This window comes from Myotis daubentonii, chromosome 4, assembly GCF_963259705.1.
Source record: "Myotis daubentonii chromosome 4, mMyoDau2.1, whole genome shotgun sequence".
Taxonomy (NCBI): Eukaryota; Metazoa; Chordata; class Mammalia; order Chiroptera; family Vespertilionidae; genus Myotis; species Myotis daubentonii.
The window spans coordinates 104,619,970-104,645,187 of NC_081843.1; the positions used below are offsets into that span (position 1 = coordinate 104,619,970).

The 25,218-nt window shown below is 40.2% G+C and overlaps 1 protein-coding gene across 3 annotated transcripts in view; it reads left to right on the forward strand.

The window, feature by feature from the left end:
* The window catches only part of SEMA5A (semaphorin 5A), a 397,867-nt gene that overhangs the window by 212,659 nt on the left and 159,990 nt on the right, over positions 1 to 25,218 (forward strand). For all 3 annotated transcript variants that reach the window (XM_059694805.1, XM_059694804.1, XM_059694806.1), the window contains one exon: positions 862 to 907. In XM_059694805.1, the coding sequence (XP_059550788.1) occupies positions 862 to 907 (46 nt within the window). The remainder of the gene's footprint in view (positions 1 to 861; positions 908 to 25,218) is intronic.

Genomic DNA, 25,218 nt, shown 5'->3' on the forward strand with positions numbered 1-25,218 from the left:
ACTTTCTCTTCCATTCATCCCCAGAGTGCTGCTCCTGCACTCCAGCTTCTCATCTGCATGCAGTTTCTTCACAATTTGAGTTAGAGGCTGAGACATCTCACAGGGAGGCCCATCCGTTCTTTCTAAAAGCCACAGCACTAGGGTCCAAAGCCTAATGCAAAGCTAATGTGACCCAAACATACAGCCCCCAGCCAACCCCCTGTCTCATGCTCTGCTGGCCTTGATTGCATATTTATTTCACTGTTCTCCCCATTCACAGTTGAAAGCTGATAGTTTCCTTCTCTCTGATTTCCTGTTTCACACTTGGAAAGATAGGGCTGACTCTTTCAAGCCCTTGATGCTGGATAAAGTTTCTGCTTCTAAACTTATGATCCACTAACTACATCTAACAAGACAGAGCACTCTAATACTCAGAGCACTGCTGAGTTCAAAACCTGGACACATTTTCATGATAAAACCCAGTCAATGTAGGCGACCTATAAGAATGAAGACTCATGAGGAATGGTTTTCTATCATCTTTAGTTTCAGAATCCAAGGCCCATGTCCTTTTGTCCATTTCACATAGATCAAGAGAGCCAATAGTAATGTAGACTTAGCTGAGTCTCCTACACGCGCACACACACACCTTGTACCTTAACTTTCTCACCTATCTTAAATGTGTGTTTGTTGCATTACTGAATTCCATTTTAAACTCTGAGGTCCAAGGAAAACTGTGCTACATGCATTCTTAGCAGGAGGAGGCTTTGAAAACCAAAATTCATGACGGTGGTTTTTTTCTCTATTTCTTTGTTCTTATGATTTTTATGAACTGTTATTTTTTTGGACTTATGAAAAATAAAACTCTCTTTTTACCTTTTGCAGAAACTACCTCTTCAGGTTACAGCTTGATGATTTGTCTCTGATCCAGGTAGGTGCAATTTATTTTCCTCAAGCTTTCCTTTTCCATCCCAATTAGCTCACTGTCCGAGGGTGTAAAGACAGATGTGCGTAAAGGTATTAATCAGGGCCGTGCAGGGATGCATTGCATCCGAAGGTCAGGCCACAGGGCTCTTGGCTGCCCTACTTGCTATGAGTCACCACCTGCTTTGATTCACAGTTGGCCCCTTTCTCCCACTGTGAGTTCCTCTTCCTTTCAAGGGCACCATCTGACTTCTCTTCTTCAAATGATAGATAATTTAAAGGGCACTTCCTCAGTGTCTGGGGGTGTCCTGTTCTGCCCCAGTTGGAATAATCATTGATTATTTAGTTGATGCTTTCAGCCATCACATTCTCATAAAAATCAACCCTCTTAAAAAAATCATTGTTTCCTCTTTCTAATGAAATAACTATGAACATATGTGTGGAAAACTACCTATAGCAAAGCATTAGAATAAGTGATGCTACATAAAATTACAATTTACCTACATCTGTGTTCAGGGTTTAAAGAAGGAGCATGTGACTCTTATGTTGAATGGAGTATTTATTTTATTGTCGGAGCTGAACCACCAAGGCCCAGTTCCCCTCCTGGCTTTTAGACATGTCTGATGACCAGGGTCTCCTTGGAGGGGAGAGGGTTAGGGCACAGATGTCTCCTTCAACAAGGTTCTAGAACTCCCCTTGGACATGCCAGAATTCTGGGGCTGTGTAATTTGGAAACGGTTCCTCAAGCAGTTTTAATGCAACTCTCATGTGCTGGAATTCTATGAAGTTATTGGAAAGAAGTTTATATCATTTTCTTTTCTTTGTGATGCTGGTATTAATGGACATGCAGGAAACTTTCATTACCAGTGGTGAAATAAGCCAGTCCCACAAGCAAAGCTGATATTGGTAAAACGCAAGGGCTTTGAAGGTGGTAGACCTGCTAGCTCCATGACTCCCAGCACTGGTGGGTTTCCTCATCTGTGAAATGGCCACAAAACACTCCCTCCCCCATACTGTCACTGCCAAGGTTAAATGAAGTAAAGCATGCACAAGAGATAAGGCACAGTGCCTTTTGAACAAATGTTAATTGCTTGTGATTTTTAAATGGAACAATAATAAACAATACATTATTATCCTAATTGTTTCATTGCACTGGGCAATGAATTGTCTTTTCACTGCAATTTTGTATATAACTAAAGTCTTTAAAAGAGTGCATTGGTTGGTAAAAGTATAACGTATGAATAATGACTCAGAATGGTCAGCAGTTTAACCAAAATACTGTTTTAAAGTTCTGATTTTTAAATAATCTTTTGTAAAAAAAAAATGTAGACTTTTTAGTAGATTGGAACTGCATATTATGCTCATTGTGATTCTCATGTTATAGTATATTATCTGGCATACTGTGTGTTTAAGTAGGATGTGCAGCCTGGCCAGTGTGGTTCAGTGACTGAGCATCAACCTATGAAACTTGAAGTCATGGTTTGATTCCCGGGCAGGGCATGTGCTTGGTTTGTAGGCTTGATCCCTAGTATGGGGTGTGCAGGAGGCAGCCGATCAATGATTCTCTCATCATTGATGTTTCTATCTCTCTGTCCCTCTCCCTTCCTCTCTGAAATAAAAATATATTTTTTTAAAAGTAGGATGTGCAGATATGTGTGTGTACAAGTATATTCATGGATTTCCTAATTTCCTAGCTCTCTTGGTTTAGAGGGCCTAGAAAGAAGCAATGAACACACTGAATACACAGGACTCGATTTCCTAATCTCATTCTCCGCTGAAATAAACCAAGATTTTTTATCAAAGTAGCTGGTTCTAGGGCCCAGGTAATGAAAGTCTCTGTTAAACCTGGAAGGTATTGTTGCTCCAGAAATTAAGGACGCATTAAGAGAATGAGGAGGGCATGTCAAAGGGAGCTAGGGACCAGCTTAAACAGGATATATGGAGGAGCTCTGGGGCAAGTTGATTGCTGAAATTAATAATGATGGTATCAGAATAAATTAAGAATCCATGAATAATAACTAATATAAAAAATAAGTGAACGAATTACCAATTGAGGCAGAAGGGGCTGCCCTTCCTTACTGTAAACTGCCAAAATGAATGCTGAAGTTTATGGGTAAGAGTTTGATGATGACCAAGATATCTATATATTCTCAAAGTATTCACCTATAAAATACTTATTTATTATAAGAGGAAAACTTGTGACTTGATAGTAAAAAACCTGGTCAATCTCACTTTAACCACTTGGTTGAAGGTATCTTCACTATTATGGGACAAAGAGCTGGTATAAACCTCCTGATTCAGTGCACTGAGAAGGACACAGCAAGATTTCCATAATATTACAGCCAAAAATTTTAACCAATTTCACTATGAGGAACCATTATACAAATCAAAACTGAGGGGGCAGTCCACAAAATGCTTGCTTCCACTTTTAAAAATCACCAAGTCATGAAAGGCTTGAAAAGAAGACATATTCCATCAAAAAAAAGAAAAAATTGACCTGATAATCAAATGAAACACTTGATCCAAATTGCATCTTGTAACAGGAAAAAATAATATTTATAATTCACTCATCTGCTGATGGGCACTTAGGCTGTTTCCAAATCTTAGTTATGGTAAATTGTGCTGCTATGAACATGGGGATGTATATATCCTAAATTGTGGTACATCTACACAATGGAATACTATGCTGCTGTAAAAAAGAAGGAATTCTTACCATTTGCAACAGCATGGATGGAACTGGAGAGCATTATGCTAAGTGAAATAAGCCAGTCAATGAAAGAAAAATACCACATGATCTCACTCATTTATGGATAATAAAGACCATTATAAACTGATGAACAAAAATAGATACAGAGGCAGAGCAGCATTGAATAGACTGTCAAACTACAACGGGAAGGCCGGGGAGGGTTGGGGCAGCGGGAGGGAGGGTTTAAGAGATCCATCGAAGGACATGTATGCATGCATATAAGCATAACCAATGGACACAAGACACTGGAAGGTAGGGGAGGCTGGGGGAAGGTCAAAGGGGGGGGGAAAGGAGATATATGTAATACTCTTTGTAATACCTTAAGCAATAAAACAAAATTAAAGAATATTTGTGCTATAAAGAATACTACTGGGACAACTGCCAAAATGTTAAGGTCTTTAGATAGGATAGTAGAAATGTATTAATATTATTGATTTTGATACCTGTAATGTGGTTATTATATAGGAGAATGTGCTTATTCTTTGAAAAAACCTACTAAGATAAGTAGAGTGTAAAAAGTATCATTTCTGCAACTTTTTCTGTAATCTGTAATGATTTTAATAATTATAATGTGTGTATGTAATATTATATATAATACACAATTAGCAGAAAGAATGATAAAGCAAATGTGATTAAAAGTTAATAGGGGTATTGATTCAAAATAATAATGAATGTAAACTATGAATGAAAATAAGAAAAGTTAATAGGTGAAATCTAAAAGTCTGGGTGAGTAGTTTATAAGAGTCCGTTGCCCTTTCCTTGCAGTTTTTCTTGATGTTACTTCAAAATAGATGCAAAAAATTGGAAGATGCACTTGCCATTAGCCCATATATGATGTAATTGTGGAGAAAGGGAAACTACTTTTTCATTTCTTGCTTCTTGTTGTCATGACTGCCTGTGGTGGGAGTCAGGTCTAGGTTACTGATGGAACTAAACTATTCTTGAAGTATGGAAAATCCATCAGCATCACCACCCAGTCAGAGATGAGAGTCTATGACATAGAGCCAAGCAAGAGGACAGGGGCTTTCTGAACGGTTGCCTTGATAACCCAGCCCTAATAACAGGTGTCAGACATCACTCAGTCCTAATAATATTGGTGCAAACCGCACAACTCTCCTTTCACATTTTTGGTTGTGTTTGCTTCTTGGTAGCCTCCTGTCTACTCACTGTGGAGAGAGATAAAGCTGGCAGTTCTTCCCATCAGACTGTATTTTTCTTACATGTCTCCAATAAAGTTGTCTTGTTGATATCTATGAATATTTTAGTTTAGTTTACACAACTGTTTTCAAGGCTGACAAGAAAGAGTAGGCACACCGATGAAAAAAGGACTGAACTGGTATTAGAAAGAGCTCTGTCCAGTAGGAACCTCATGTGAGTCTCATTGCTAATTTAAGATTATCTGGTGTTGGTCACATTGAATGTACAAGTATGTAGGGGAAATTATTTTTAATAACATATTTTACTGAAGTCATTATATCAAAACCATCATTTCAACATGCACCCATAACATTAGAAGAAATTGATATATTATATTCCCTTTTTCTTTTTGTATTAAGTCTTCGAACTCTGGTGTGTGTTGCTCTCAGAGCATATTCCTATTCGAACTAGCCAGCATTTGAAGGCTCAGTGTGGTGAAGTGTAACCCAATTGTACAGTGGAATTCTAGATCATGAATAACAGACGCATTTATGACTTGGATGCCTTTGGTTGTGTTTTAAAAATGTTATTTTCTGCCTGGGAGCATCTGGATTTACTTGGATATCTCAGGCTAATAATTGTATCCTCCCCTCTCTCTCCAAAAATAGAACTTTTTCTTTAAACATGGGAAAATGAGGAAACTGAGTCCAGGGAGAACAAGCAATGGGCAAAATTGGAGAGCATCAGAACTGAGAATCAGTGATACCCCAGACAGGCTTTGTTTGATTTTGTCCCTCTCTGCCCGGCATTGCAGTGTTCTTGCCTGTCCCTGTCACCTGCACCACCGTTGGACAGTTTCACCTTGTCTCTATGCTGCTTATAACTTCCCAAACTGTAGGTTATTTCCCAACTTTAAGAATTTGCTCTTGCTGTCCTCTCTCCTGGAAGCACGTTCACCCTTCCCTCTTCTCAATCTAGAAAAAGATGGCCCAGACTGAGTCTCACGTTACCCGTTCTCCTCTTTGTAATCTACCCCGAGTCTCTTTGGGCTGATGGCCCTTGGATGCCTTTTATAGGGTCTGAGCCCTTACTTCTGACTCGAACCTACTGCCTCTCATTGATGTTCACAATGTGTGCTGTGAGGGGCATTGTGCTTCTCTGTCTCCTCAGTGTTAGATTAGAGCAGGCCATTAGGTTAGGTTAGGTGGTAGACTCAAGACAAATGTCTGTGAAAGTTTTCATCCCTTGATATTTAGCAACATGTTCACTCTTTCTTTCTTTTTTTTTTTTAAATATATTTTATTGATTTTTTACAGAGAGGAAGGGAGAGAGATAGAGAGCTAGAAACATCGATGAGAGAGAAACATCGATCAGCCGCCTCCTGCACATCTCCCACTGGGGATGTGCCCACAACCCAGGTACCTGCCCTTGACCGGAATCGAACCTGGGACCTTTCAGTCCACAGGCCGACGCTCTATCCACTGAGCCAAACCGGTTTCGGCGTTCACTTTTTCTTTATCTTTTTTAACTTACCATTAGCGGAGTGTGGGCAAATTACATATTTTTGTCCCTAAAATGAAGAGAAAGAGGCTGTGCAGCCCATATACTAGAGCAATGAGAAATACATGCTGAAATAGGCACCCTAAAGCACAGCTGTGCACATTCTCACCCCACAGGACAGTTCTAGAACAATCTAGGCAGTTCTGACTCTGATTCACTTCTTTTGTACATCCCTGTCTGCTCAATACTGTTCTACACTTTCCCTCTTCTGTAATGTCTTCTCCCATCTTGACATTGTTTTAGGATTAGTGCCGGGAAAGCAGATGTTGAATAGTTTCTTTTTTCAAAACTGAGTGCAGTGATTTTCACAGAGTTCTAGAGCCCCTCCTCGCTGTCCATGTCCCAAGCTCAGCGTGCTGCTTTATGTAGAGAGCCAGCACGGGCTGGGGCACAGCAGGAACATGTGGAATACCCCTTAGTGCTTCTTTTCTCTCTCCACTTCCTCAGGTCAAGGTGGTCCCTGCATGACTATTTGGTGATCCCCAAATCTGTTGTTTAGTGAGAGCAGAAGAGCAGGTTTCAGCTCTCATTTCTGCCAGAGTGGTGAGGGGAGGTTGGGAAGTGAGCTGATGGTGTGATAGTAGGAGTCAGAGCACATTTCCAAAGATGGTCATGCCTGTGGCTCAGCCTGGGGAATTGTGCTGAAATCCACTGATGAGAAAACGGGCTTTTGTGGGGTGGCTGCAGAATGGGAAAGCTCGCTGCAAGCCTGATGTTGTCAACAGTCTGGAACTGAAGTCCACAGAACCCAAGTCGGAAGTCTTGGGACAGGGTGCCGGGAATAAGTGGTGCTGGAAAAATAAATAAAAGTATATAAAGAAGAAAGAAAAAGTAGTCTTGTTGCATTTGCCTCCCTTGTAGGGTGAGATATCAACAGTGGAGTTTCTAAAGCAGTAAAGATTTGAGCAAGGATTGGGTTAGGACATGATTAATCTACTACCCTAAGTTAACAGTATCTTTTTGAGTTAGATCTCTTGGTTTCACCACAGAAATATTCACAAATAAATAAACCACGAGGTAACAATGGCTGTATTTGGAATATGTACTATGCTTTTTGTTTTATCAACAGCCTAAGGTATTAAAGTGAAAGACTGAGCCACTTTTAATTTCAATAAATAAAACCTGGTTTTCATCAACCACTAGGAGGGAATCAAATATTAATGTGATATCATTTATGAGGGAAATTCCCTCGCAGCTTGCCACGTGCTGAAATGGAGCCACTGCATCTTGGAAACCAATCATTTTCAGGCATCCTGATAGAAGACGTGGTGGTTTACCGTTATGTGTCTCTCCTCGTCATAATAACAGATTCAACTCTTCAGTATCACTTTTCTTCTTGCCTTGATCACAGTCGTTATTTTGAAAGAACAAAGCTTTTTGAAAAATATAAAAATGCAGCTGGTCTGTAGACTGATTCCCATTTGCCCATCTGGGATTGTACCCTGGCTGGCCCCACGTACACGCTCCTTGAACAGCCTCCTGAGAGTACAGAGGGGCTGCAGCTCATTTAACCTCGCTCTCCTCCTAACGTTCTTCAGGGAAATAGCTCAAAATACATTTCTATATTGTTTTGTTACCGAGAGGAAAGAAATTCACAGCCTGCTTCTCACTTACAACTGCAGGAGTAAGCAGAAAAATTGAAATCTGTGTTTCCATTTGCCACCTGCTTCTCTATGGCTTCTAAATTGAAAACTGTTAAATCTCTCTCTACCTGGTCAATATCGGTAGAGAAGTCTCTGGAAAGTTGACATAGGTGTTAACTTTGTTTTCTGTATATTTGGGCTTGGGGAATTGAGTTTCAATTTCTAAACCAGTGTTGCTCAACTAGGAGCTATTTAATCCACTGGAAACATCTGGTTGTCACCCCAGGTAGGGGAGGCTACCACTGGCATTTGGTGGATAGAAAACTGGGGATGGAGGACACTGCCAAAAACCCTGTCATGCCCAGGGAAGCCCCTCCATGTTCAACTAGGAATGTCCTGGCTCTGAATATGAGTGGTGTCAAGGTTCAAACACCCCGGGTAAGGCGATCGTAACCTCAGCTTCCACATGTTTTGAAGAAGCCACTCTTCCAGTTGGTGGTGTTGCTGTTCCTTGACTAAATGTATAAGATTTGTTTTGGGCTTAAGGAATTTTCCTCTTTAGATTTCTTCATATATTTAACCAAACACATGTATGAATCCTTAGTGGCCATTTCTAAAGAAGCCACTGGGAGCCTTGAGTTTAAATTGATTCCTTTTATTAATATGAAATTGAATTTCAAATAAATTGAATCAATTTATAATACCAATACTCTCTCTAATAGGTCAGAACAATATGAAATAACTCCCCTTTGTTGCAATTCATCTGTATAGTTTCAAGAATGATGTACTAATTAATAATTTAGAATAACTATTCAAATGAGATAATCACATTAATTCATTTTAAAAATCAAGCTTTATATTCATATTGAACAAGAGGAGACTTGTCTCCCCTGTAGTCCTCAAAAATCATGATTCTAAATTTTATTTAATTTCTTTCTTTATTAAATATATTCTTAAAATTATAGTGTTACAGAAGTAGAAGGAATCTTAGAGATAATCTTTATTAAAACCTTTTAGGGGTCTGCAAATGAAAGCCTGCATCTCAGTTAAATTTTTACTGGAATACAGCCACTCTTTTCTTTGCATATCACCCACTGGCGATCATAGTTAATAAAGTTTATTGGAACATAGACATATCCATTCCTTTCTATGTTGTCTGTGGCTGCTACATTAGTGGGGCTGACCAGTTGTAACAGAGTCTGTCTGACCCACACAGCCTAAATAAAATACCTACTGTTTGACCCTTTAAGGAAAAGTTTGTCACCTGTTATGGTACCTAGTACACTGTAAGTTTTCAATGAGTGTTTCCTGAATGGACGAGTGAACTCAATATAATGCAGTGTTATTCTTTGTTTTTGCTCTTTTAGACAGTGTTGTGTCGATGTGCTCATTTTGACTCCTTGTGCAATAATTTAATGGACCTCTACTAGACTGTAACCCATAGGTTGGGAACTAAGATAGGGTAATGATTTGTCCCCAGATTCGTGTCTCTTACATTTGGTGAAAATTCCCTGTCAAGAGCTGTTTTATCTACCCATTTGTTCAATCACATTCCCCTTCTTTTTCTCATAACTTCCTGGAGGATTTAAAGTTACTCAGGCACATTTTATATAGACTAAGGTTTTATTAATTTCAGGGAGTATTTGTCAAATTGTGTTAACTGCTGTTAACAGAGCATTGCACTGTCAGTGGCTAAACATACACGCAGAAACCTTATTCCTCATTTGTGTGACAATCTCCTGCACAGGGTCAGGCTGTTTTCCCTGCTGCCATCCAACGGCCCAGGATGGTCTTCGTTATAGTTCACCATCTTCAGCCCACACTTCTGTGGGCAGCATGGAGGAAAGCGTGGAGGATCATGCCAAGGAGATCTATATGGGCCATGCCAGGAAGCGGCACACCTCCCTTCTACCCAAATTCCAGTGGCCATAACTGAGTCACATGGCCTTAACCAAGGGAAACCGGGCTGGGAAGTGTAGTTCATCTGTGTACCCAGGAAGAGGCGTAAAACTCTGCCATTTAGATAATGGAAAGCATGAGCATTTTGTCCTAGACAGCACTGGGGAAAACAAGACTACCTCCTAGGGATGCACTTAGCTGTTCCCTGTTCTCTCAGCAGGTTTCCCACACCCAGCCATCCAAGCCATTCTAATTTCCTACTAAACACAAAAAGATTTATTTATGCTTCTAACATTTCTGTAAATAACAAAGTGGGGATACTTTGAACAAACCACTTAACCTCTTTGGACCTCAATTTTCTCCATGGTGCGTTTTGGAGAGGAGACTCAGGAATTATCCCTGAGGTTCCTTTCAGCATTAAAATCTTAATGTGCACCATTCTTCCACTTACTCTTTCTTCTGTCATTGCTTAAATGCTCCTGGATTTCTTCTTCTTTAAAGGAAACTTACCCTATAATTGGAAACTTGGCTTTATGCTTATTTTATGTAACTTTAATGACCTAATTTGTCATAAAATAATGATGACTCAACAATAGTAATAGCAGACAGCATTTGCTGTGCCCTTACTCTGTATTCAGCTATTCTCATGCATCATCTCATTTTTGTTTTCTCAGCAGCACTAAGAGGTAGGTATTATTTTCAATATTTTATAGAAGAGAAGTTGATTTATCCAAGATCCCTGAGCCAATATGTCGAAGAGCTAGGCTTTGGAACTGGGTATGTTGGGCTTGAGAGGAGAGCCTCTAAACTCTACCCAATATACTTTATTAATAATACTTTATTATACGCATCTGTATTGACCACCACATGACCGATGGTTGATGACTGACTCTTGGTGAATAGAATTGTTAATTCATAACGTAATTTATATCTGGGTTTTAGGTCAAGTTTCCTGTAAGTCTGAAATGGGGATTCCTGTGTTTGTGTCTTGTTGAGAGCACCTTCTCAGTGAGTGTGGAGTGGTGGGTACAGCAGAGAAAGGATGGAAGCAAGGGTTTGCTCTCAACTAGAGTCCAGCACCCGCCTAATGCCAAGGGTATTCTGGAGTGTGACTAGAATCTCATTTGATTCCCTTTGAGGCAATGGGGGATGATTTATACCCAAGTATTTCTTGTCCTCAGTCTTTAGCTAAAGATTTTCAAATTTGGAGGGTATGGTGGCATAATCTCTTGACCAGCCAAGAGCAATTCTCCAGAGAAGGGCACAACCTTGAACCAGTATCAACCAGCAATGACAGCAACCCGGAGGGAGGTGCATCATTCTGCAAGGAGAGTTAGGGAGGGCCCGAGAGCACTCTTATAATGTGCATGACTAGTATTTTACGTAGGCTTGTCCTGATGTTCTAGATCCTGACTAACCCAAGAACTGAAGAAGTGAAATATTTTTTTTGTGTGTTTGAAAAAAAAAGCAATACATGCTTGATTATTGAATGCATTCTGTTGTGTTGTACATGACTTAGTTTTTAATAATTCTACATATCCATATCTGAATTTATGCTTCACTAGTAGCCTCAAAAACTAAATTGAAGATGCATGAATATTTTTCTCAGTCATGTGTATCATTTGGTTTCATGATACCAAATCAGGAAATTTCTGTAAGACAATAGCAAACACTGTCTGACAATCACAGGCTGCTAGATAAATGGAGGGGTACATTTCATTTATCTCAAATGCATTTCTCCTTCTATTTCAGAAGTGGCCCCAGAACCTGACATAACTGTTGAATGATGGGCATGCTTAGAATTCTCTGCCCTGTTTTCATTTTCTTTATTTGTGTGCCTCATTCAAAATGCTGACACAGATAGATAAACCAATGTACCAGGAAAGTCCTTTGTTTCAAATATAAGTAATGGATTTCTTGTTTGGTGAGATTATGTATTCTGGAGCTTAAGTCTCCCAATTACCTAGGGACCAAGTGAAAATAAATGGCAAGAGAGAAATACAGATGAAAAATGTGAGTCACATTGGCCTACCATTCTCTTGAATGAATTAACTGAAACTCTTTATTTGATGACTAGAGGCCCGGTGCACAGGATTCGTGCACTGGTGGGGGGCGTGGCCTGTGGGGATCAGCCCGCTGTGGGAGCACTGTTCATCCTGGTCAGCCGAGCAGCACTCCCACTGTGGGAGTACACTGACCACCAGGGACAGCTCCTACATTGAGCATCTGCCTCCTGGTGGTCAACAAGTGTCATCGTGACTGGTCGACCGGTTATTTGGTCATTCCGCCGTTCAGTCGCTGGGCTTTTATTAAATAGGATTATTCAACATATAAGCCATTTGTCATCCTGAATTTATTCAATAACTGTGATGGAGTTGGATAGAGCAACTGTGGTACCACTGTGATGGGTACTTCCCTTGTTTAATATATGTCCCTCAAACTCTCCTTTTGCTATTCTGTTGTAGCTAACCTAGAGTTTATATATTATTCTTTCTTCATTATGTCACAGTCTTTAATTTGTTTACATTAGTTCCACTGTCCTTGGAGCTAGCCTCTTGAAAACAATAAGATGTGATCTCTGCTATGATTTTATATGGGTTGACTGAACAGTTAAATTCTTGAAGTCTTCATTTTCAAATTTTGGGGATACTCAATTATTTTTTTCATGTTCTCTGGAAAGTACGCAGGCAAGTTGCCCACTCAGATGTTTACTATTAGAAGTAGTCTATTTAATAAGAAAATAAGTGTAACTAGGTATGAAGTTGTGTTAATAATTGTATTCTAAAGACCACACAAAGTCTTTTGCTGTAAAAATTTAAATCATTTAAATAAAGGAACAATGAAATCAAAAGTAGTCTTAAAGTATAGCCATTAGTTTCTGGTTTAAGAGGGTGAAGAGAATTCATATACAGATTCTACATATATCAAAACCATAGCATTTAAGTGGCAATGCTATATAAAAGAAAAACATGAGTACTAGAAATGGAATCTTATATATACCCTGATTTGAACACTTTTTTTTTTTTAAGGATAGATAACATCCTTTATTTGAACATTTGGGAATATAGAAGAATAGGAGAAACATACAATCCAAAACATGGTGTTAACAGCCAAATAACAACCAAAATTAATTACTTCAGATGAAAGGGGAATAATTTAAGGAGTACGGTATGACATTAAATAAATTTTAAATATTCAATGAAATTTCAGAATATACTCTAGGTTTTCTGTAAAAAATGGAAGATTGAACACACACACTCCCAATTACCTCAGCTTTTTTCTGACACATTTTGAGGACAGAAGGAAAATTTGAAATGTCATAAGCCCACAGGAACAAATGAAATGGGAGAGAAGATGAAACTGTTCTGGATTTAACTAGAGGCTGAGCCTCCAGTGATGGCTGCTGCTCAGAGAGAGAGAGAAACAAGCAGCTATTTGGCAGTCATACAAAGGTCTAGTCACAAATTAAAGATTAAATGGGCTTCAAACATGTGGGCAGTCTTCTCCCTGAAGATGTTTTCCAAACTGATGATGCGAGGGACATGCAGCTAAAGAGCTAAGCTAGTACTGAGGACTGAGGGAGCAAAATACCCACCAGGTTCCTGATTGAAGTCCTGGAAGACATGTCCTAGAAACAAAGATGGAACACGAGTATATTAAACTCCAGACTGTACCTCAGCCTGGACTTAGCTCAGTTCCTGCTTTCATTCCTCCCAGCCACCCCCACATTGTTTAGAGTCCCAGCGGTTCTCAACCTGTGGGTCGCGACCCCTTTGGTGGTCGAATGACCCTTTCACAGGGGTCGCCTAAGACCATCCTGCGTATCAGATATTTACATTATGATTCATAACAGTAGCAACATTACAGTTATGAAGTAGCAACGAAAATAATTTTATGGTTGGGTCACAACATGAGGAACTGTATTTAAAGGGCCAGAAGGTTAAGAACCACTGGTTTAGACATTCAGAGATAAATGCCAAAACTGACCAGTCAAAGAGTTGAAAGGTCTTACTTTGAACAAACAAAATATATACCATACATAGAGGGCTTACTCTAGCCCTCTGTATTAAGTCCTATAGATTTCTTTATAAATTAAGGACATGTATAATTTAAAAAACAATACAAAGGTGATATTGTATTTACAAAGATGTGAAGGATGCTATGGAAAAGAAAAAACAAACAAACAATTCATGGAAGTAAAAATATGAAGCCATATATATATGGTTCATCAAAGATTGTGCAAAAAGAAATTAGGAGTTTTAAATAATAATGCTTTTAAGAAGGAAGTAGATTTTTTTTTCAATTCACAAGGCTAACAACTAGAAAGTGGTTAATTATATAACGATTAATATTATCAAAAACAGAAGTAGAAATTCTATGTGAAAACAAAGATAAATAATAATCATACAACAAAATGGTGCTCCAAATATAAAACAAACTTGGGATAATTTTAAGTACAAGAAAACAAAAGCATCAAATTTGGGTGGAACATAAGGACCACAGCCTTTAATGTGTATAATTTTATTATAGTTCATGATAAAATTATGTTTATGTTTCTCTCTAACAAGTGATTTGTCTCTTATGAATGGGGTATTTTGCTGGATTAATTCTCATCTTCTCCCTTCTGAGAGTCATGCTAATAGCAAGTTTAGATTTTAACATTTGTTCCTTTTCAAAATATTATGTAAAAGATTTAATCAACTTTGTAATTGTCAAGGATTATTTTCTGTTTGTTTCTTCTGATTCTTCTTGAATAGCTGATCTAAGTTTTACTACCTGGAAATGTAACCTTGTTTTATAAAGAAACATGTAGTTAAAAATTAAACAACAACATTAATGACCTTATGTTCAATACTTTAAAAAAAAATTAGCGGTAACTTTTAGGAACCTTTAAGGCTTTATATGTCTGATGAAATATGAATTTCAAGTAGTCCTTCAACTTGACCTCAATATCTCTTTTTTATAATTAAGTTAAATCTAGTGTTTGAAGTAAGTAAATTTGCCAGTGGTCATCTCCATGTGATGGGTGGTGTGGATTTTCCTTTTTATACTTTATTATAATTTGCTAAATTGTCTGCATTATTTTTAGTATCAGCAAAGCTAATCAATTTAAGTAGATTTATGAAGGATGAAAAGGACCAAATTTTAGAAGCCGGTTTCAAAAATTCTTGCTGTATAATAATTAAAGTTTATTGAGGGGGTCCTTCTCTCCCCTTCTCACTTGGGGCTAGTAGGAGTTAGGGAAGAAATGCTGAAAGAATGGATACATATCTTCTTTTTCACCATTGACCCTGTTCCCTGCTAGGCTAGCATTTGAACTCAGACTTCTCAAATTTAGAGCATCAGCTTCTGTCTGAATTTCTAAAGCATTGGCTTTTTCTGGATGTGGTGTTGATGCCCCTGATCTGGGATCCACCTTGACAATCATGGCATATCTGCTCTGAGAAACAGCCATGGGTGAGCCAGGTTCCTGAGCATGAGTGGACATGACCATGGAAATGAGCATGAAATAAAACGCTCTCTTTTCTCACAATCAGTTTCTGAGTTCCACCATGAGGTATGAGATTCAGTTTGGCTTATGTGACCTTTCTAATGTGTACTGACTTCATTGTACCTAGAGAATCAACAGCTCTCCATTAGCCTGTAAGGGGCTTCATCACTGTCTTGCTTGTTACTCTCTTTCTAGGACTTCCAGGACTTAATTTCTCCATGATTCTGGAAGAAATGCCAGTGACATGGTGTAGTAGGTTGAAATTAGCAACCCCCACCCCCCAAATGATACCTGTGTCCTAACTTCCTGGAACCTATGAATGTCACCTTATATGGTGACACTATGGTGAAATTAAGACTCTTGAGATGGGAGGTTATCTTTGATGATATGGGTGGGCCCCAAATGCAATCACAAATGTCATCACAAGATGGAGACCTAGAGAGCTTTGACACTTGACAGAGGAGAAAATTATGTGAAAATGGATCAGGGAAACTCACCTTGAAGATTGGGGTGATGCATCCACCAGCCAAGGAATGTAGCAGCCACCAGCAAGTGGAAGAAGTAAGGAAGAATCTCCCCTGGAGCCTCTGGAGGGAGTGTGTCTGTGCTGACACCTTGATTTTGTTCCAATGATGTTGATTTCTGACTGCTGGCTTCCAGAACTGTGAGAGAATGTGATTCTCTTGATTTAAGTCATCAAATTTATGGCAGTTTTATTACAGCAGCTTCAGGAAACTAATACACATGACATCTATTTCTTGTATTTTGCAGGCAGGCCAGTGACCCAGGAAGCCTAATTAGAGTATCTCATCCAAGGGTATCGCTTCAGTAGCTTTTAAGGACTTTGAAATATGCATTGAGAGAGACAGGGCTCATCTCTTTTTTCTTTTCAATTTTGAACCCAAAGGAGGAAGTGAATTGTAGGCTACTTGTAGCCATCTTGGTCCATGTGGTATCTGCTCAAGAATAAGACCCTACAGAGGCTTTATTCAGCAGAAGCTAATCAATTTAAATAGATTCATGAAGAAGAAGAAAAAAGGCCCAAATTTTAAAATCTGGTTTTAAAGCTTCTTGCTATATAATAGAATCAACACTCTTGACTTTTTATAGCATGCTTTGAATCCCTGGGCTAGTCTGTGCTTGAATCTGCCTTTTTCCTCATGTTTTTTTCCAGTTACTAAATATTTTAAAACTTTTCTTTTTGGCTTAAACTAGTTGGAGTTGAATTTTTATCGCTTGTCACAAAGACAGTCCTAAGGGCTTGGTTAAAATGACTGTACTTCTGTCTGCTGCTCACATTTAAATCTTTTCAAAACACATCTGAATGCCAGTGTACACTCACTTTGAGACTCCTGATACTTAGGGATTTTGCTGCCTAAAGTTTGTCTACCCTTTGAGAAGAAGGCTTTGTCTTCGGAGTGCTGAGTCTGATGCATGTACCAAGTGTGTTTTTCTTCCATTTAAAATAAATGTTACCATTGCTTGAGGGAGTCGTTTAGATCATAAGAAGCATACTTGGCTTATAAATACAGATCTCAAAATGCTCATTTGGAAGTCGCACTTAAACCAGGCAGTCCTTTCCATTACAAAGGACAAAAGTTAAGTCTGAACATAGTATCCTTTGGGTAATGTGTGGTTTCCTAGGGCTGCTCTAACAACCACAAATTTAGTGGCTTAAAACAACAGAATTTTATTCTCTCACATTCTGGATTCCAGTGTCTGAAAATGAGGTGTCAGCGAAGCCAGCGGCTCTAGGGAAGGACCTTTCCTCGTTCTCCAGCTCCTGGTGTCTCCGGGAAATTGTGCGGTGGTTCAGTGCCTAACTCCAATCTCTGCCTCTGGCCTCCCCTGTGCCTCAGAGGGTCTCAAACCTCCCTTGCCTTTCTAAGGACGCTTGTCGGTGGATTTAGGGCTGACTAGATAACCTAGGATGATCTCACCTTGAGATTCTCAGTTGAATTTGAAAAGATCTTTTCTCCAAATAAGGTCATGTTCACTTCTGAGGAGATACATGTTTTGGCAGGCCACTGTTCAACACAGTGCGGGTAGTGTTCAAGGTTCTCTATAGAAGAAAACTTTCCTGAGTTTATGCATTTTTACTTTGAGTAGGTCCTACCTATTCATAGTGCCATGAGGCTTTTCTTGGTGTTACGGCTGCACGCTCTTTTAAATGACTACTTCGCTTTTTCTGTCTCAGGGATCCTTAACCTCAGCACTAGTGGCAGCCAGGTCAGATCATTCTTTGTTCTGGTAGCTGTCCTGGCTTTGTGGGATGTAGGACAGAGGCAGTAGCTCTGACCTCAACTCACTAGATGCCAGTAGCGCCGCGAACTTCCGTTGAGACATCAGAAACATCTCCAGGTCTTGCCAAATGCCGATTGGGGTGTACCAACCTCCCCCAGTTGGGAAGCAGGACTCTGTCTCTGTTTCACACTATGATGGTGATAAATGCTTTCTGACAGAAAGACGGAGAGATAAGAGAACAGGGAAGGAGAGGGCACAGAGAGGAATGTAAACTCTGTCTTTCCATTCCTGAGGTGGACAGAGTGGATTTTCAATGGACTGTGGTACAAGGAAGGAGCTGGAATCCACTCAGTTGCCCCTTTTCTGGAGTGCCCATACCTTAGATGGAGGAGGAGGTTGATAGAGAACTTTTTTGTCCTAATGCCAGTCCCAGTGATAACCTGAAACGTGACTCCCTGAGGGACCACACAGGGGATCATTGCTGGCTGGCCTGCTACCCCACCAGGAGCTCCATAGTCCTGGATCCTGGCAATGCCATTGGAGGGAGAAGGGGGTGGGATTGCAGTTTCTTTCTGGTCATATTTGGATGTTGACTCTATACTGTAATAGTGCCTTAAGGTGACAGTATTGGGAACTTCTGGTTCTTCTTCGGGCTCCTAGAGCAAGCATGTCAAACTTGTGGCCCTCGGGCTGCATGCCTCATTTATTTGGCTTGTGTTAGCCTTTGAGTTTGACATGCTTGCCCTAGAGGGATCCTGTTGTATTTCAGCTGCAGCAGACATCCATGTCCAGTCCCATGAGGGAAAGAGGAAATGGGAAGTGTTGCTCCTGTCTGTGCCATTCACAGTAATACTGCCAAGTTTTTCTTCTAAATATTCTTTGGCTTTTTGTAGTTTCAGTTAGGAGGACAGAAAAAGGTGCTACACATTATGGCTTCCTCCCCGCAAACCTGTTCAAATGGCAAGTGTTTAGAAATGACAAAACTCTGCCCAAGGCTCTGCCTAAAGGGTTGCTCAGAGTTGGCCCTGAGCTCCACCCTGCCGAGGTTGACTTGGGCCGCTGGTGGGCTCTCCTGCCTAGCCTCCCCCATCACTGATCTCCCTCCCCACACCTAAATAGGTGCCCAACCCATATAAGAAGCTGATGAAAATGCCAGGTCAGCTGTGAGAAAGTCCCCAGGACAAGATGGGCATTAATTAGGCATTCCCACTTGTCTACTTTTGAGTGTTTGCCTGATCTCCATCTGAATTCAAGCCTCCATCTGTTTTTCTCCTTGCCATTTCTTCTGCTCAGATCCTACTACCTGTGTCTACTCTCCCCCAGATCAACTTGGTGGGTATTATTTTAATTGTCCCCATCCATGGCAGGTTGTTTCTCCTGCCCCTGCTTTTGTTTACTTGCCTCCATCTCACCAGGATTAGGGCAAATGGGCAGAGGCTCTCCAAGGCTCCATTCTGCAGCAAGCTTCTGAGATTTGCATGTATTATTATGGCTGTCCCCTTCTTCTGAGCAGTTGTGCTCACCATCAGTGTTTCATTAACATTGAGGGCGCAGCACATCTAGCTCCCCCTGTGCCTTTAATGACCTGTTGACTGGGCTTGCTTTATCAAGTCTGTCCAAATGATTCCCTGGAGAGAGCCCAGGCTCCTAACACCTGCATAAGGGAAGAATCTACTTCGGCTAGTGACCTGCATTCAACAGTGGGCAGAGCCGAAATGAAGGCTGCAAGTTCAATACTAAAATATGATGATAATGATTGGAAAATCATAGAGCAAAAGGGCCCTTTAATGTGCTTGAATGTCACCATCCTTCTTTACTAAAGATGTCACTCTGGGTCTTTAAAGCTACAAAAATGTCAGCCTCTGTCAGTCTTGGACCAGAACTGTCTTCACAGATATTTTCCTTTAAACTCCTTGTTCAGAATTGTGTGCCAGATAGAGAACAGACCTTATGTTTAATACTAGGGGCCCAGTGCATGAAATTTGTGCACTGGGGGGGGGTCCCTCAGCCCAGTCTGCCCGCTCTCACATACTGGGAACCCTCAGGGAATGTCCTACTGATGGCTTAGCCCCACTCCCTGCTCCCCTTGAGGAGCGGGCCTAAGCCAGAGTCTGGCCTCCCTTTGTGGGAGGCAACCGGGCTGATCAGGGGAAGGTACCAGCCCCATCACCCTGCTACTGCAGCCACTGCCAGTCACCGCAGCCACCAAGGTGTTTTCATCAACACGGACTCCAGTCCCTCCACTATGAAAAAATGACAACTTTCTTTAGGCATCTTCAAGATGTGTCTTTTGTAGGATATGACATTTCTTTCTTTATTATTCTTTATTCTTTCTTTATTCTCACCTGAGAATATGTTTCCATTGATTTTTAGAGAATGTGGTGCCCAAGTCCCCTGCCACCCATCCCCAATTCCCAGTTCGCCATCAGGTGATTGAAGCCTGCTGACCAGGGGGAGGGATCGAGAGGTGGTCAGTGCACCTCATAGTGACTGGTCGAGAGGTCGTTCTGCCGTTAGAGTAAATTTGCATATTACCCTTTTATTATATAGGATATTCTTTACTGTTGAGTATGTGTATGCATGTGTATCTGTGTGTGTGTGTGCGTGTGTGTGTGCGTGCGTGCCATGTAAGTGTATTTCTCCCCTTTGAGGAATGTTTTAGTTGATGGTATAGAATATAGAAAAAGTATATATTTTTTAAAAAGTTGAACTTGTCATTTTTCAAAATTCTGGTACCATTAGAGTTTCTAAGTTAACCACATGCAACTTGTTTTCATTCTTTTCCCCACCCCGTTACTTTTCTCATAATGGAGCATCAGTGATGCTGGTTGTCTGCTCTGAACTTAAGCTGCGCCCATTGCTCTTTCCCCATCATGTGCTGCTTCCCTGATGTCTTCCAGAGAGAGACCTGCAGCTTCAGCCAGAGCTCAGTTCAAGCTCCCTGCAAAGAGGCCAGGCTTTTTATCAGCTGCCTCCCCTGTGCATCCCACTGGGGACAGAACCCGCAACCTGGGTATGTGCCCTGACCAGGAATTGAACCCTTTAGTGTAGGGAGGGATCTCCAACCTACCGAGCCACACTGGCCAGGGCAACTTTTACATATTTTTTGCACCTACGGAGTTTGGAACATGATGTCTTTCACCTAGAAAATACTGTCTTTTCCTCCCCTTGTTTCCTTTCCTTGACCAATGTTGTTATTGTTCATACTAATTCTGAAAATTAAAACATACACTTTTACAGAGGTATCATTTCATTAGCTAATCCTGAAATTCAAAAATTAAAATGTATTATATCTAAATCAGATTACTTCCTATATGATTTCAGTATGTCTTTGGTCCTAGACTTTCTAAAATGTATATTTCCTTTTGTAATAGAAAAACAAGTAGCTAAATTAACCTTGAATAGAGAAGTTATAAAATGTAAAATTTATAAAAAAGGCATTATATGATCTGACCAAGCACATAATGATACAATGATTCCTGGCAACTGAGTATAAAATGGAATTACATATAACCATAGATGTAAATATGTTCAGGAAAGAACTTATAATTTATTTACCTTGGTAAAAGAGATTTTTACGTTGATGGTTTTTTTTTATTTGCCTTACATTTATGAGTAACAGAATAGTTTTAATAATAGATGATTCCCCCCCCCAAGGTAATCATAATTAAAATGGCCCTTATCATTTTGAAGCAATGGTCAAGGACATAGGAATGTTTCTACAAAAAAGATAATGTATGAACAAGGAGCAATAAACTTGAGAAGATAGTATCCACTTGAAGTAAATTGGAGAGGAAGGGGAAAAGGTGATTCAATTTGAGCAAAACCCTTAGTGTCCATGCATACACACACTACGTAAAGTTTTGGTGAAATTATTAATGTTCTACTGTAGCATTATCTTCCTATAAACTTTAGATACTTTTTTACTTTTTTATTAAATCATAAGTCAAATTTCAGGCCCCAAATGTCTAGCTTTTCCCCCCATAATATTCAAAGTGGGAATGAATCCTGCCAAAAGAGGCACATTAATTGTTAAAAATATATGTAAGGGAAGTGCAATCCTTTTGCAAAGGAACATAGAGTTTTCTATTTTAATGGAAAATGTATGTTGCATGATTATAGAGTATATCACATTATAGACGTGCAGCCTGATTCTAGGAAGGCTCTGTATAAATATAGCACGTTTAGCTATTTCAAAAACAAAACTGTTTTCCCAGTTTTAGACTAATATATCCCCAATATATTTAAAGATTCCTTGGTCAATTTCTGAGACACGAGAAGCCTATAATTGGATGTACAGGGAGTATGTTAGTCATACACCTTACAGACCAATAACCTTTTTCCTGACCCTCTAAAGTAACTGACATTTTTAGACTCTATCCCTTCCCTGATGTGGGATGCAAGTGTCTAGTTCTGCGAATTAGTCACACACCCTTAAAAATTAACCTGGTAGCATTTGAGGTTTTAAGTCCTTAATTATAATTCATTACATTCCAACATCTTTAAATGGTAATAAATTATCTACTTGCTCTCCTGGTTGATCAGATTTATTTTTGGTAAATAGAAACTATATTCTCTGCTTATGCTACCTAGAATCAAGGGAAGCATTTAGTGATACTTGGACAAATACAATTATTTCCACCCAGATCTTTCAGATATGTGCAGTGTAATTCTCTGGAGATTTTTAACAATATAAAGACATTACATTTTCCTGAATCTTGTCATGGTGATCATAGCCAATCTTGGGGCATTGTTATTATATCCTTCTGGATGTTAAGCGCTCAACATGCACTGAATCTCATCAGGGCACCTATTAGATAGGCACCTTCTCTATCCTGATTTTGCATGAGAGGAAACCTTATCAATGTCACACATCTCTGACCTTGGTGGACTCCAATTTAGAACTCAGACCTCCAGGCTGCCTCATCCATGTTCTAACCTTCTGCTGATAATATTGAAGAGTAGGATAGTCTGGGATTCCCTTCCTCCCTTCCCTGCCCCTTCCCTCATCACTTCCACATACCACCTGAGTCATAAAATTCTACCACGCCAAAGAGCCAGTCAATGTGAATTATTTGGTCTCTCATTTTTCTCTTTGTTCACTTAATTCTGAAGAGTAGATGAAGTTTGCAAACCAGAAATCCCCAACTCACAAAGGAAAGTTTATTTCTATGTACTGCTTTTTCCAGGAGAATGAGTGTTACAGATGGTCCTTAGATTATAGGCTTATCGGCTTTCTAAAGCAGTGACACTAGAATCTGTTAGGTCATCAGAATCATTTGAATAGACTTTTAAAGATGGAAATCCCCAAATCCTTGCCATGCCTATTGAAAAAGGGTTTGGGGTCATGGGGATTCTAGCTTTGAACATGAGCCCTGGGAAACTAAATATTGACGTAGTCATACTTAGTGGGAATAGGTCCAAGCATGGGTTTTGAAAATAGTGCGCTTGCTCCCAGAAGTGCTGGTGAGGAGCAGGGAGAGTGGGGCACTGAGCAGCTGTATGTTTGGGTGGGTTGAGGGGATGGAAGACAGGAAGTTCTGCTTTGACCCTGGTGACCTTGAGTGAGGGTGAGGCATCTAAGTGGCTGTCCACTGAGTATTTGAAAAGGCAGGTTTTAATCCTGGTGCGGAGGGAGAGGGAAGTGAAAGTGAAAGAGTGGAAGAGAATGAATGAATAAGTGAATGAATGAATGAAGTGTGATACCAGGTAGGTCTAGGAATGGGACTAGTTGGCTCATTAGGAAGTCACTTCTGCACTGTCGATGTAAGGGAAGAATGTGTTGCATGCTCTGAGAAGGTGTAGGAGTCCAGAGTCCCTGGACAAAGCAGACGGCAGGGATGGGTTTAGAGTTCTGAGAGGACAAGCAGGAGGCTGGTCAGTGGATCTCTGAAGAGCTTTCTGTTACAGTAACTGAACAGCAGCAGGTATTTGGATGTTCCAAGCAGGGAGTTTGACGTCAATATGTAATGATGTGAAGGAAGCATCATGTCAATCTTTGTGTGAGGAACAGCAGGAGGAATCCAGGGAAGAATGGGTGGAACTGAGTCTCAGTGTCCCTCACGGTGTCTGGCAGAGCCATGACTTTTGGCCCCAGGAAAGGGCCCACTGCCCCAGCAACTTTGCTGATGTCATTGGAAAAGATCTCACGGGTGTGCGCCACTTCAGAGTGACACAGGTTGCATGTGCTAAGGTTCACACCCCAGGCTTAGCACCTACATGTGACATGTCCTAGTGTCAAATCCCGGGCAGCTACAGTGAAACTGAGCTGGGTGGAGATTATGTGTGGTGAGTTGCCAAGTGCTGTCCGGCAGGATTGGGGGATAATTCACTGCTGTATGTGATTGGAGCTTCTGTTCCCAATTTCATTTTCCTGTATCCCCCCTCCCTTCAATTCTATGATTCATTAAAAGCCAACATTGTTCAAACCACTTGTACCTCTGTAGGTAAAAGTACTACCAGGTATAAGACAGAATGGTTGGAATATAGAGGCCACAATTGTGATATTGCAAATAAAGGGACCAGTTGCTATTTGTTTCTTTTCTCTTTGTTAGTATACAGCTAACACAGATGCCAACATGAACTTTCTATTCACTTTATTTATTGATTTTTGCAAAAAATACCAATATCCTCTTCACCTTTACTTGAATATTAGTTACTAATTTGGGTTAACAGTGTCTCAATTCCAAATAATGGGTGTAGTGGGGCTAAATCAGGCATATGGTAGGTCAATGATCAATTTAAACAAATGTACATATTGGAGGAAGAGTGGAAAGGAAAGTGGAAAAAATAAATTAGATGAGCAAATATCTCATTTCAAGGAGGAGCAGAGTTGAAAGTAAAACTATATAAATGCATATTGTGTGAAACTGAGACCAAGAGCAGTGTAGACCTTAGTGACATTTATTAGAGTCATCACAGTTATTGCTAAAAAACCAGCAATTACCGATTATCCATGCAGAGAGTATAAAACAGCTGGGATTTCAGTAACCACATGTTCAAAAAGTCAAGTTTGTGTTTTTCCTGTGATAACTTTCTCTTGCAATTTAAAATTAGAAAACATTTGCTTTTCTTATGCCCTGGAGGGTGATGCAGAAAGGATGGTATTGTAAACCCTTAAGAGCTAAAAGACTGTTTAATGAAGACATGTTCTCAGAAGGAAGCAATTGCCCGATTGCTCTGAGTCTTTCATTTCAAGTTTTCAAGAGGTAGAAATTATAAGGTAAATCATATTGACAAATAGATATCAGGTATGGGCTGTGCTGCACTCTGCTGGGGAGGAAGGGGCCTGAGCGTGCATTAGCCGCTTGTGTTCTAGTTGGCAGGGTGAGATTTATGCTCCTGAAATACTAGTAGTGATCGTGGTGGCACTGTTCCAGGCACCGTGTGATTAATTGCATGGGAGTGACATGCAGCGTGTTAGAGGATCTCAGAGCAGGGGCAGAGATGGTCAGGGACAGGGACAGAGCAGAGAGGGTATATGCCAGGGTCTCTCAGCCTCCGCATTGTTGATACTTTGGGCCAGATAATTCTTTGTCCTGGGGGTGCTGTCTGTGCACTGTAGGATTTTCAGCAGTGTCCCTCACTTTTACCCACTAGATACCAGTGGTCCCTCCTCCTGCCCCCAGTTAGGAGAACTGAAGATGTCCCCAGACATT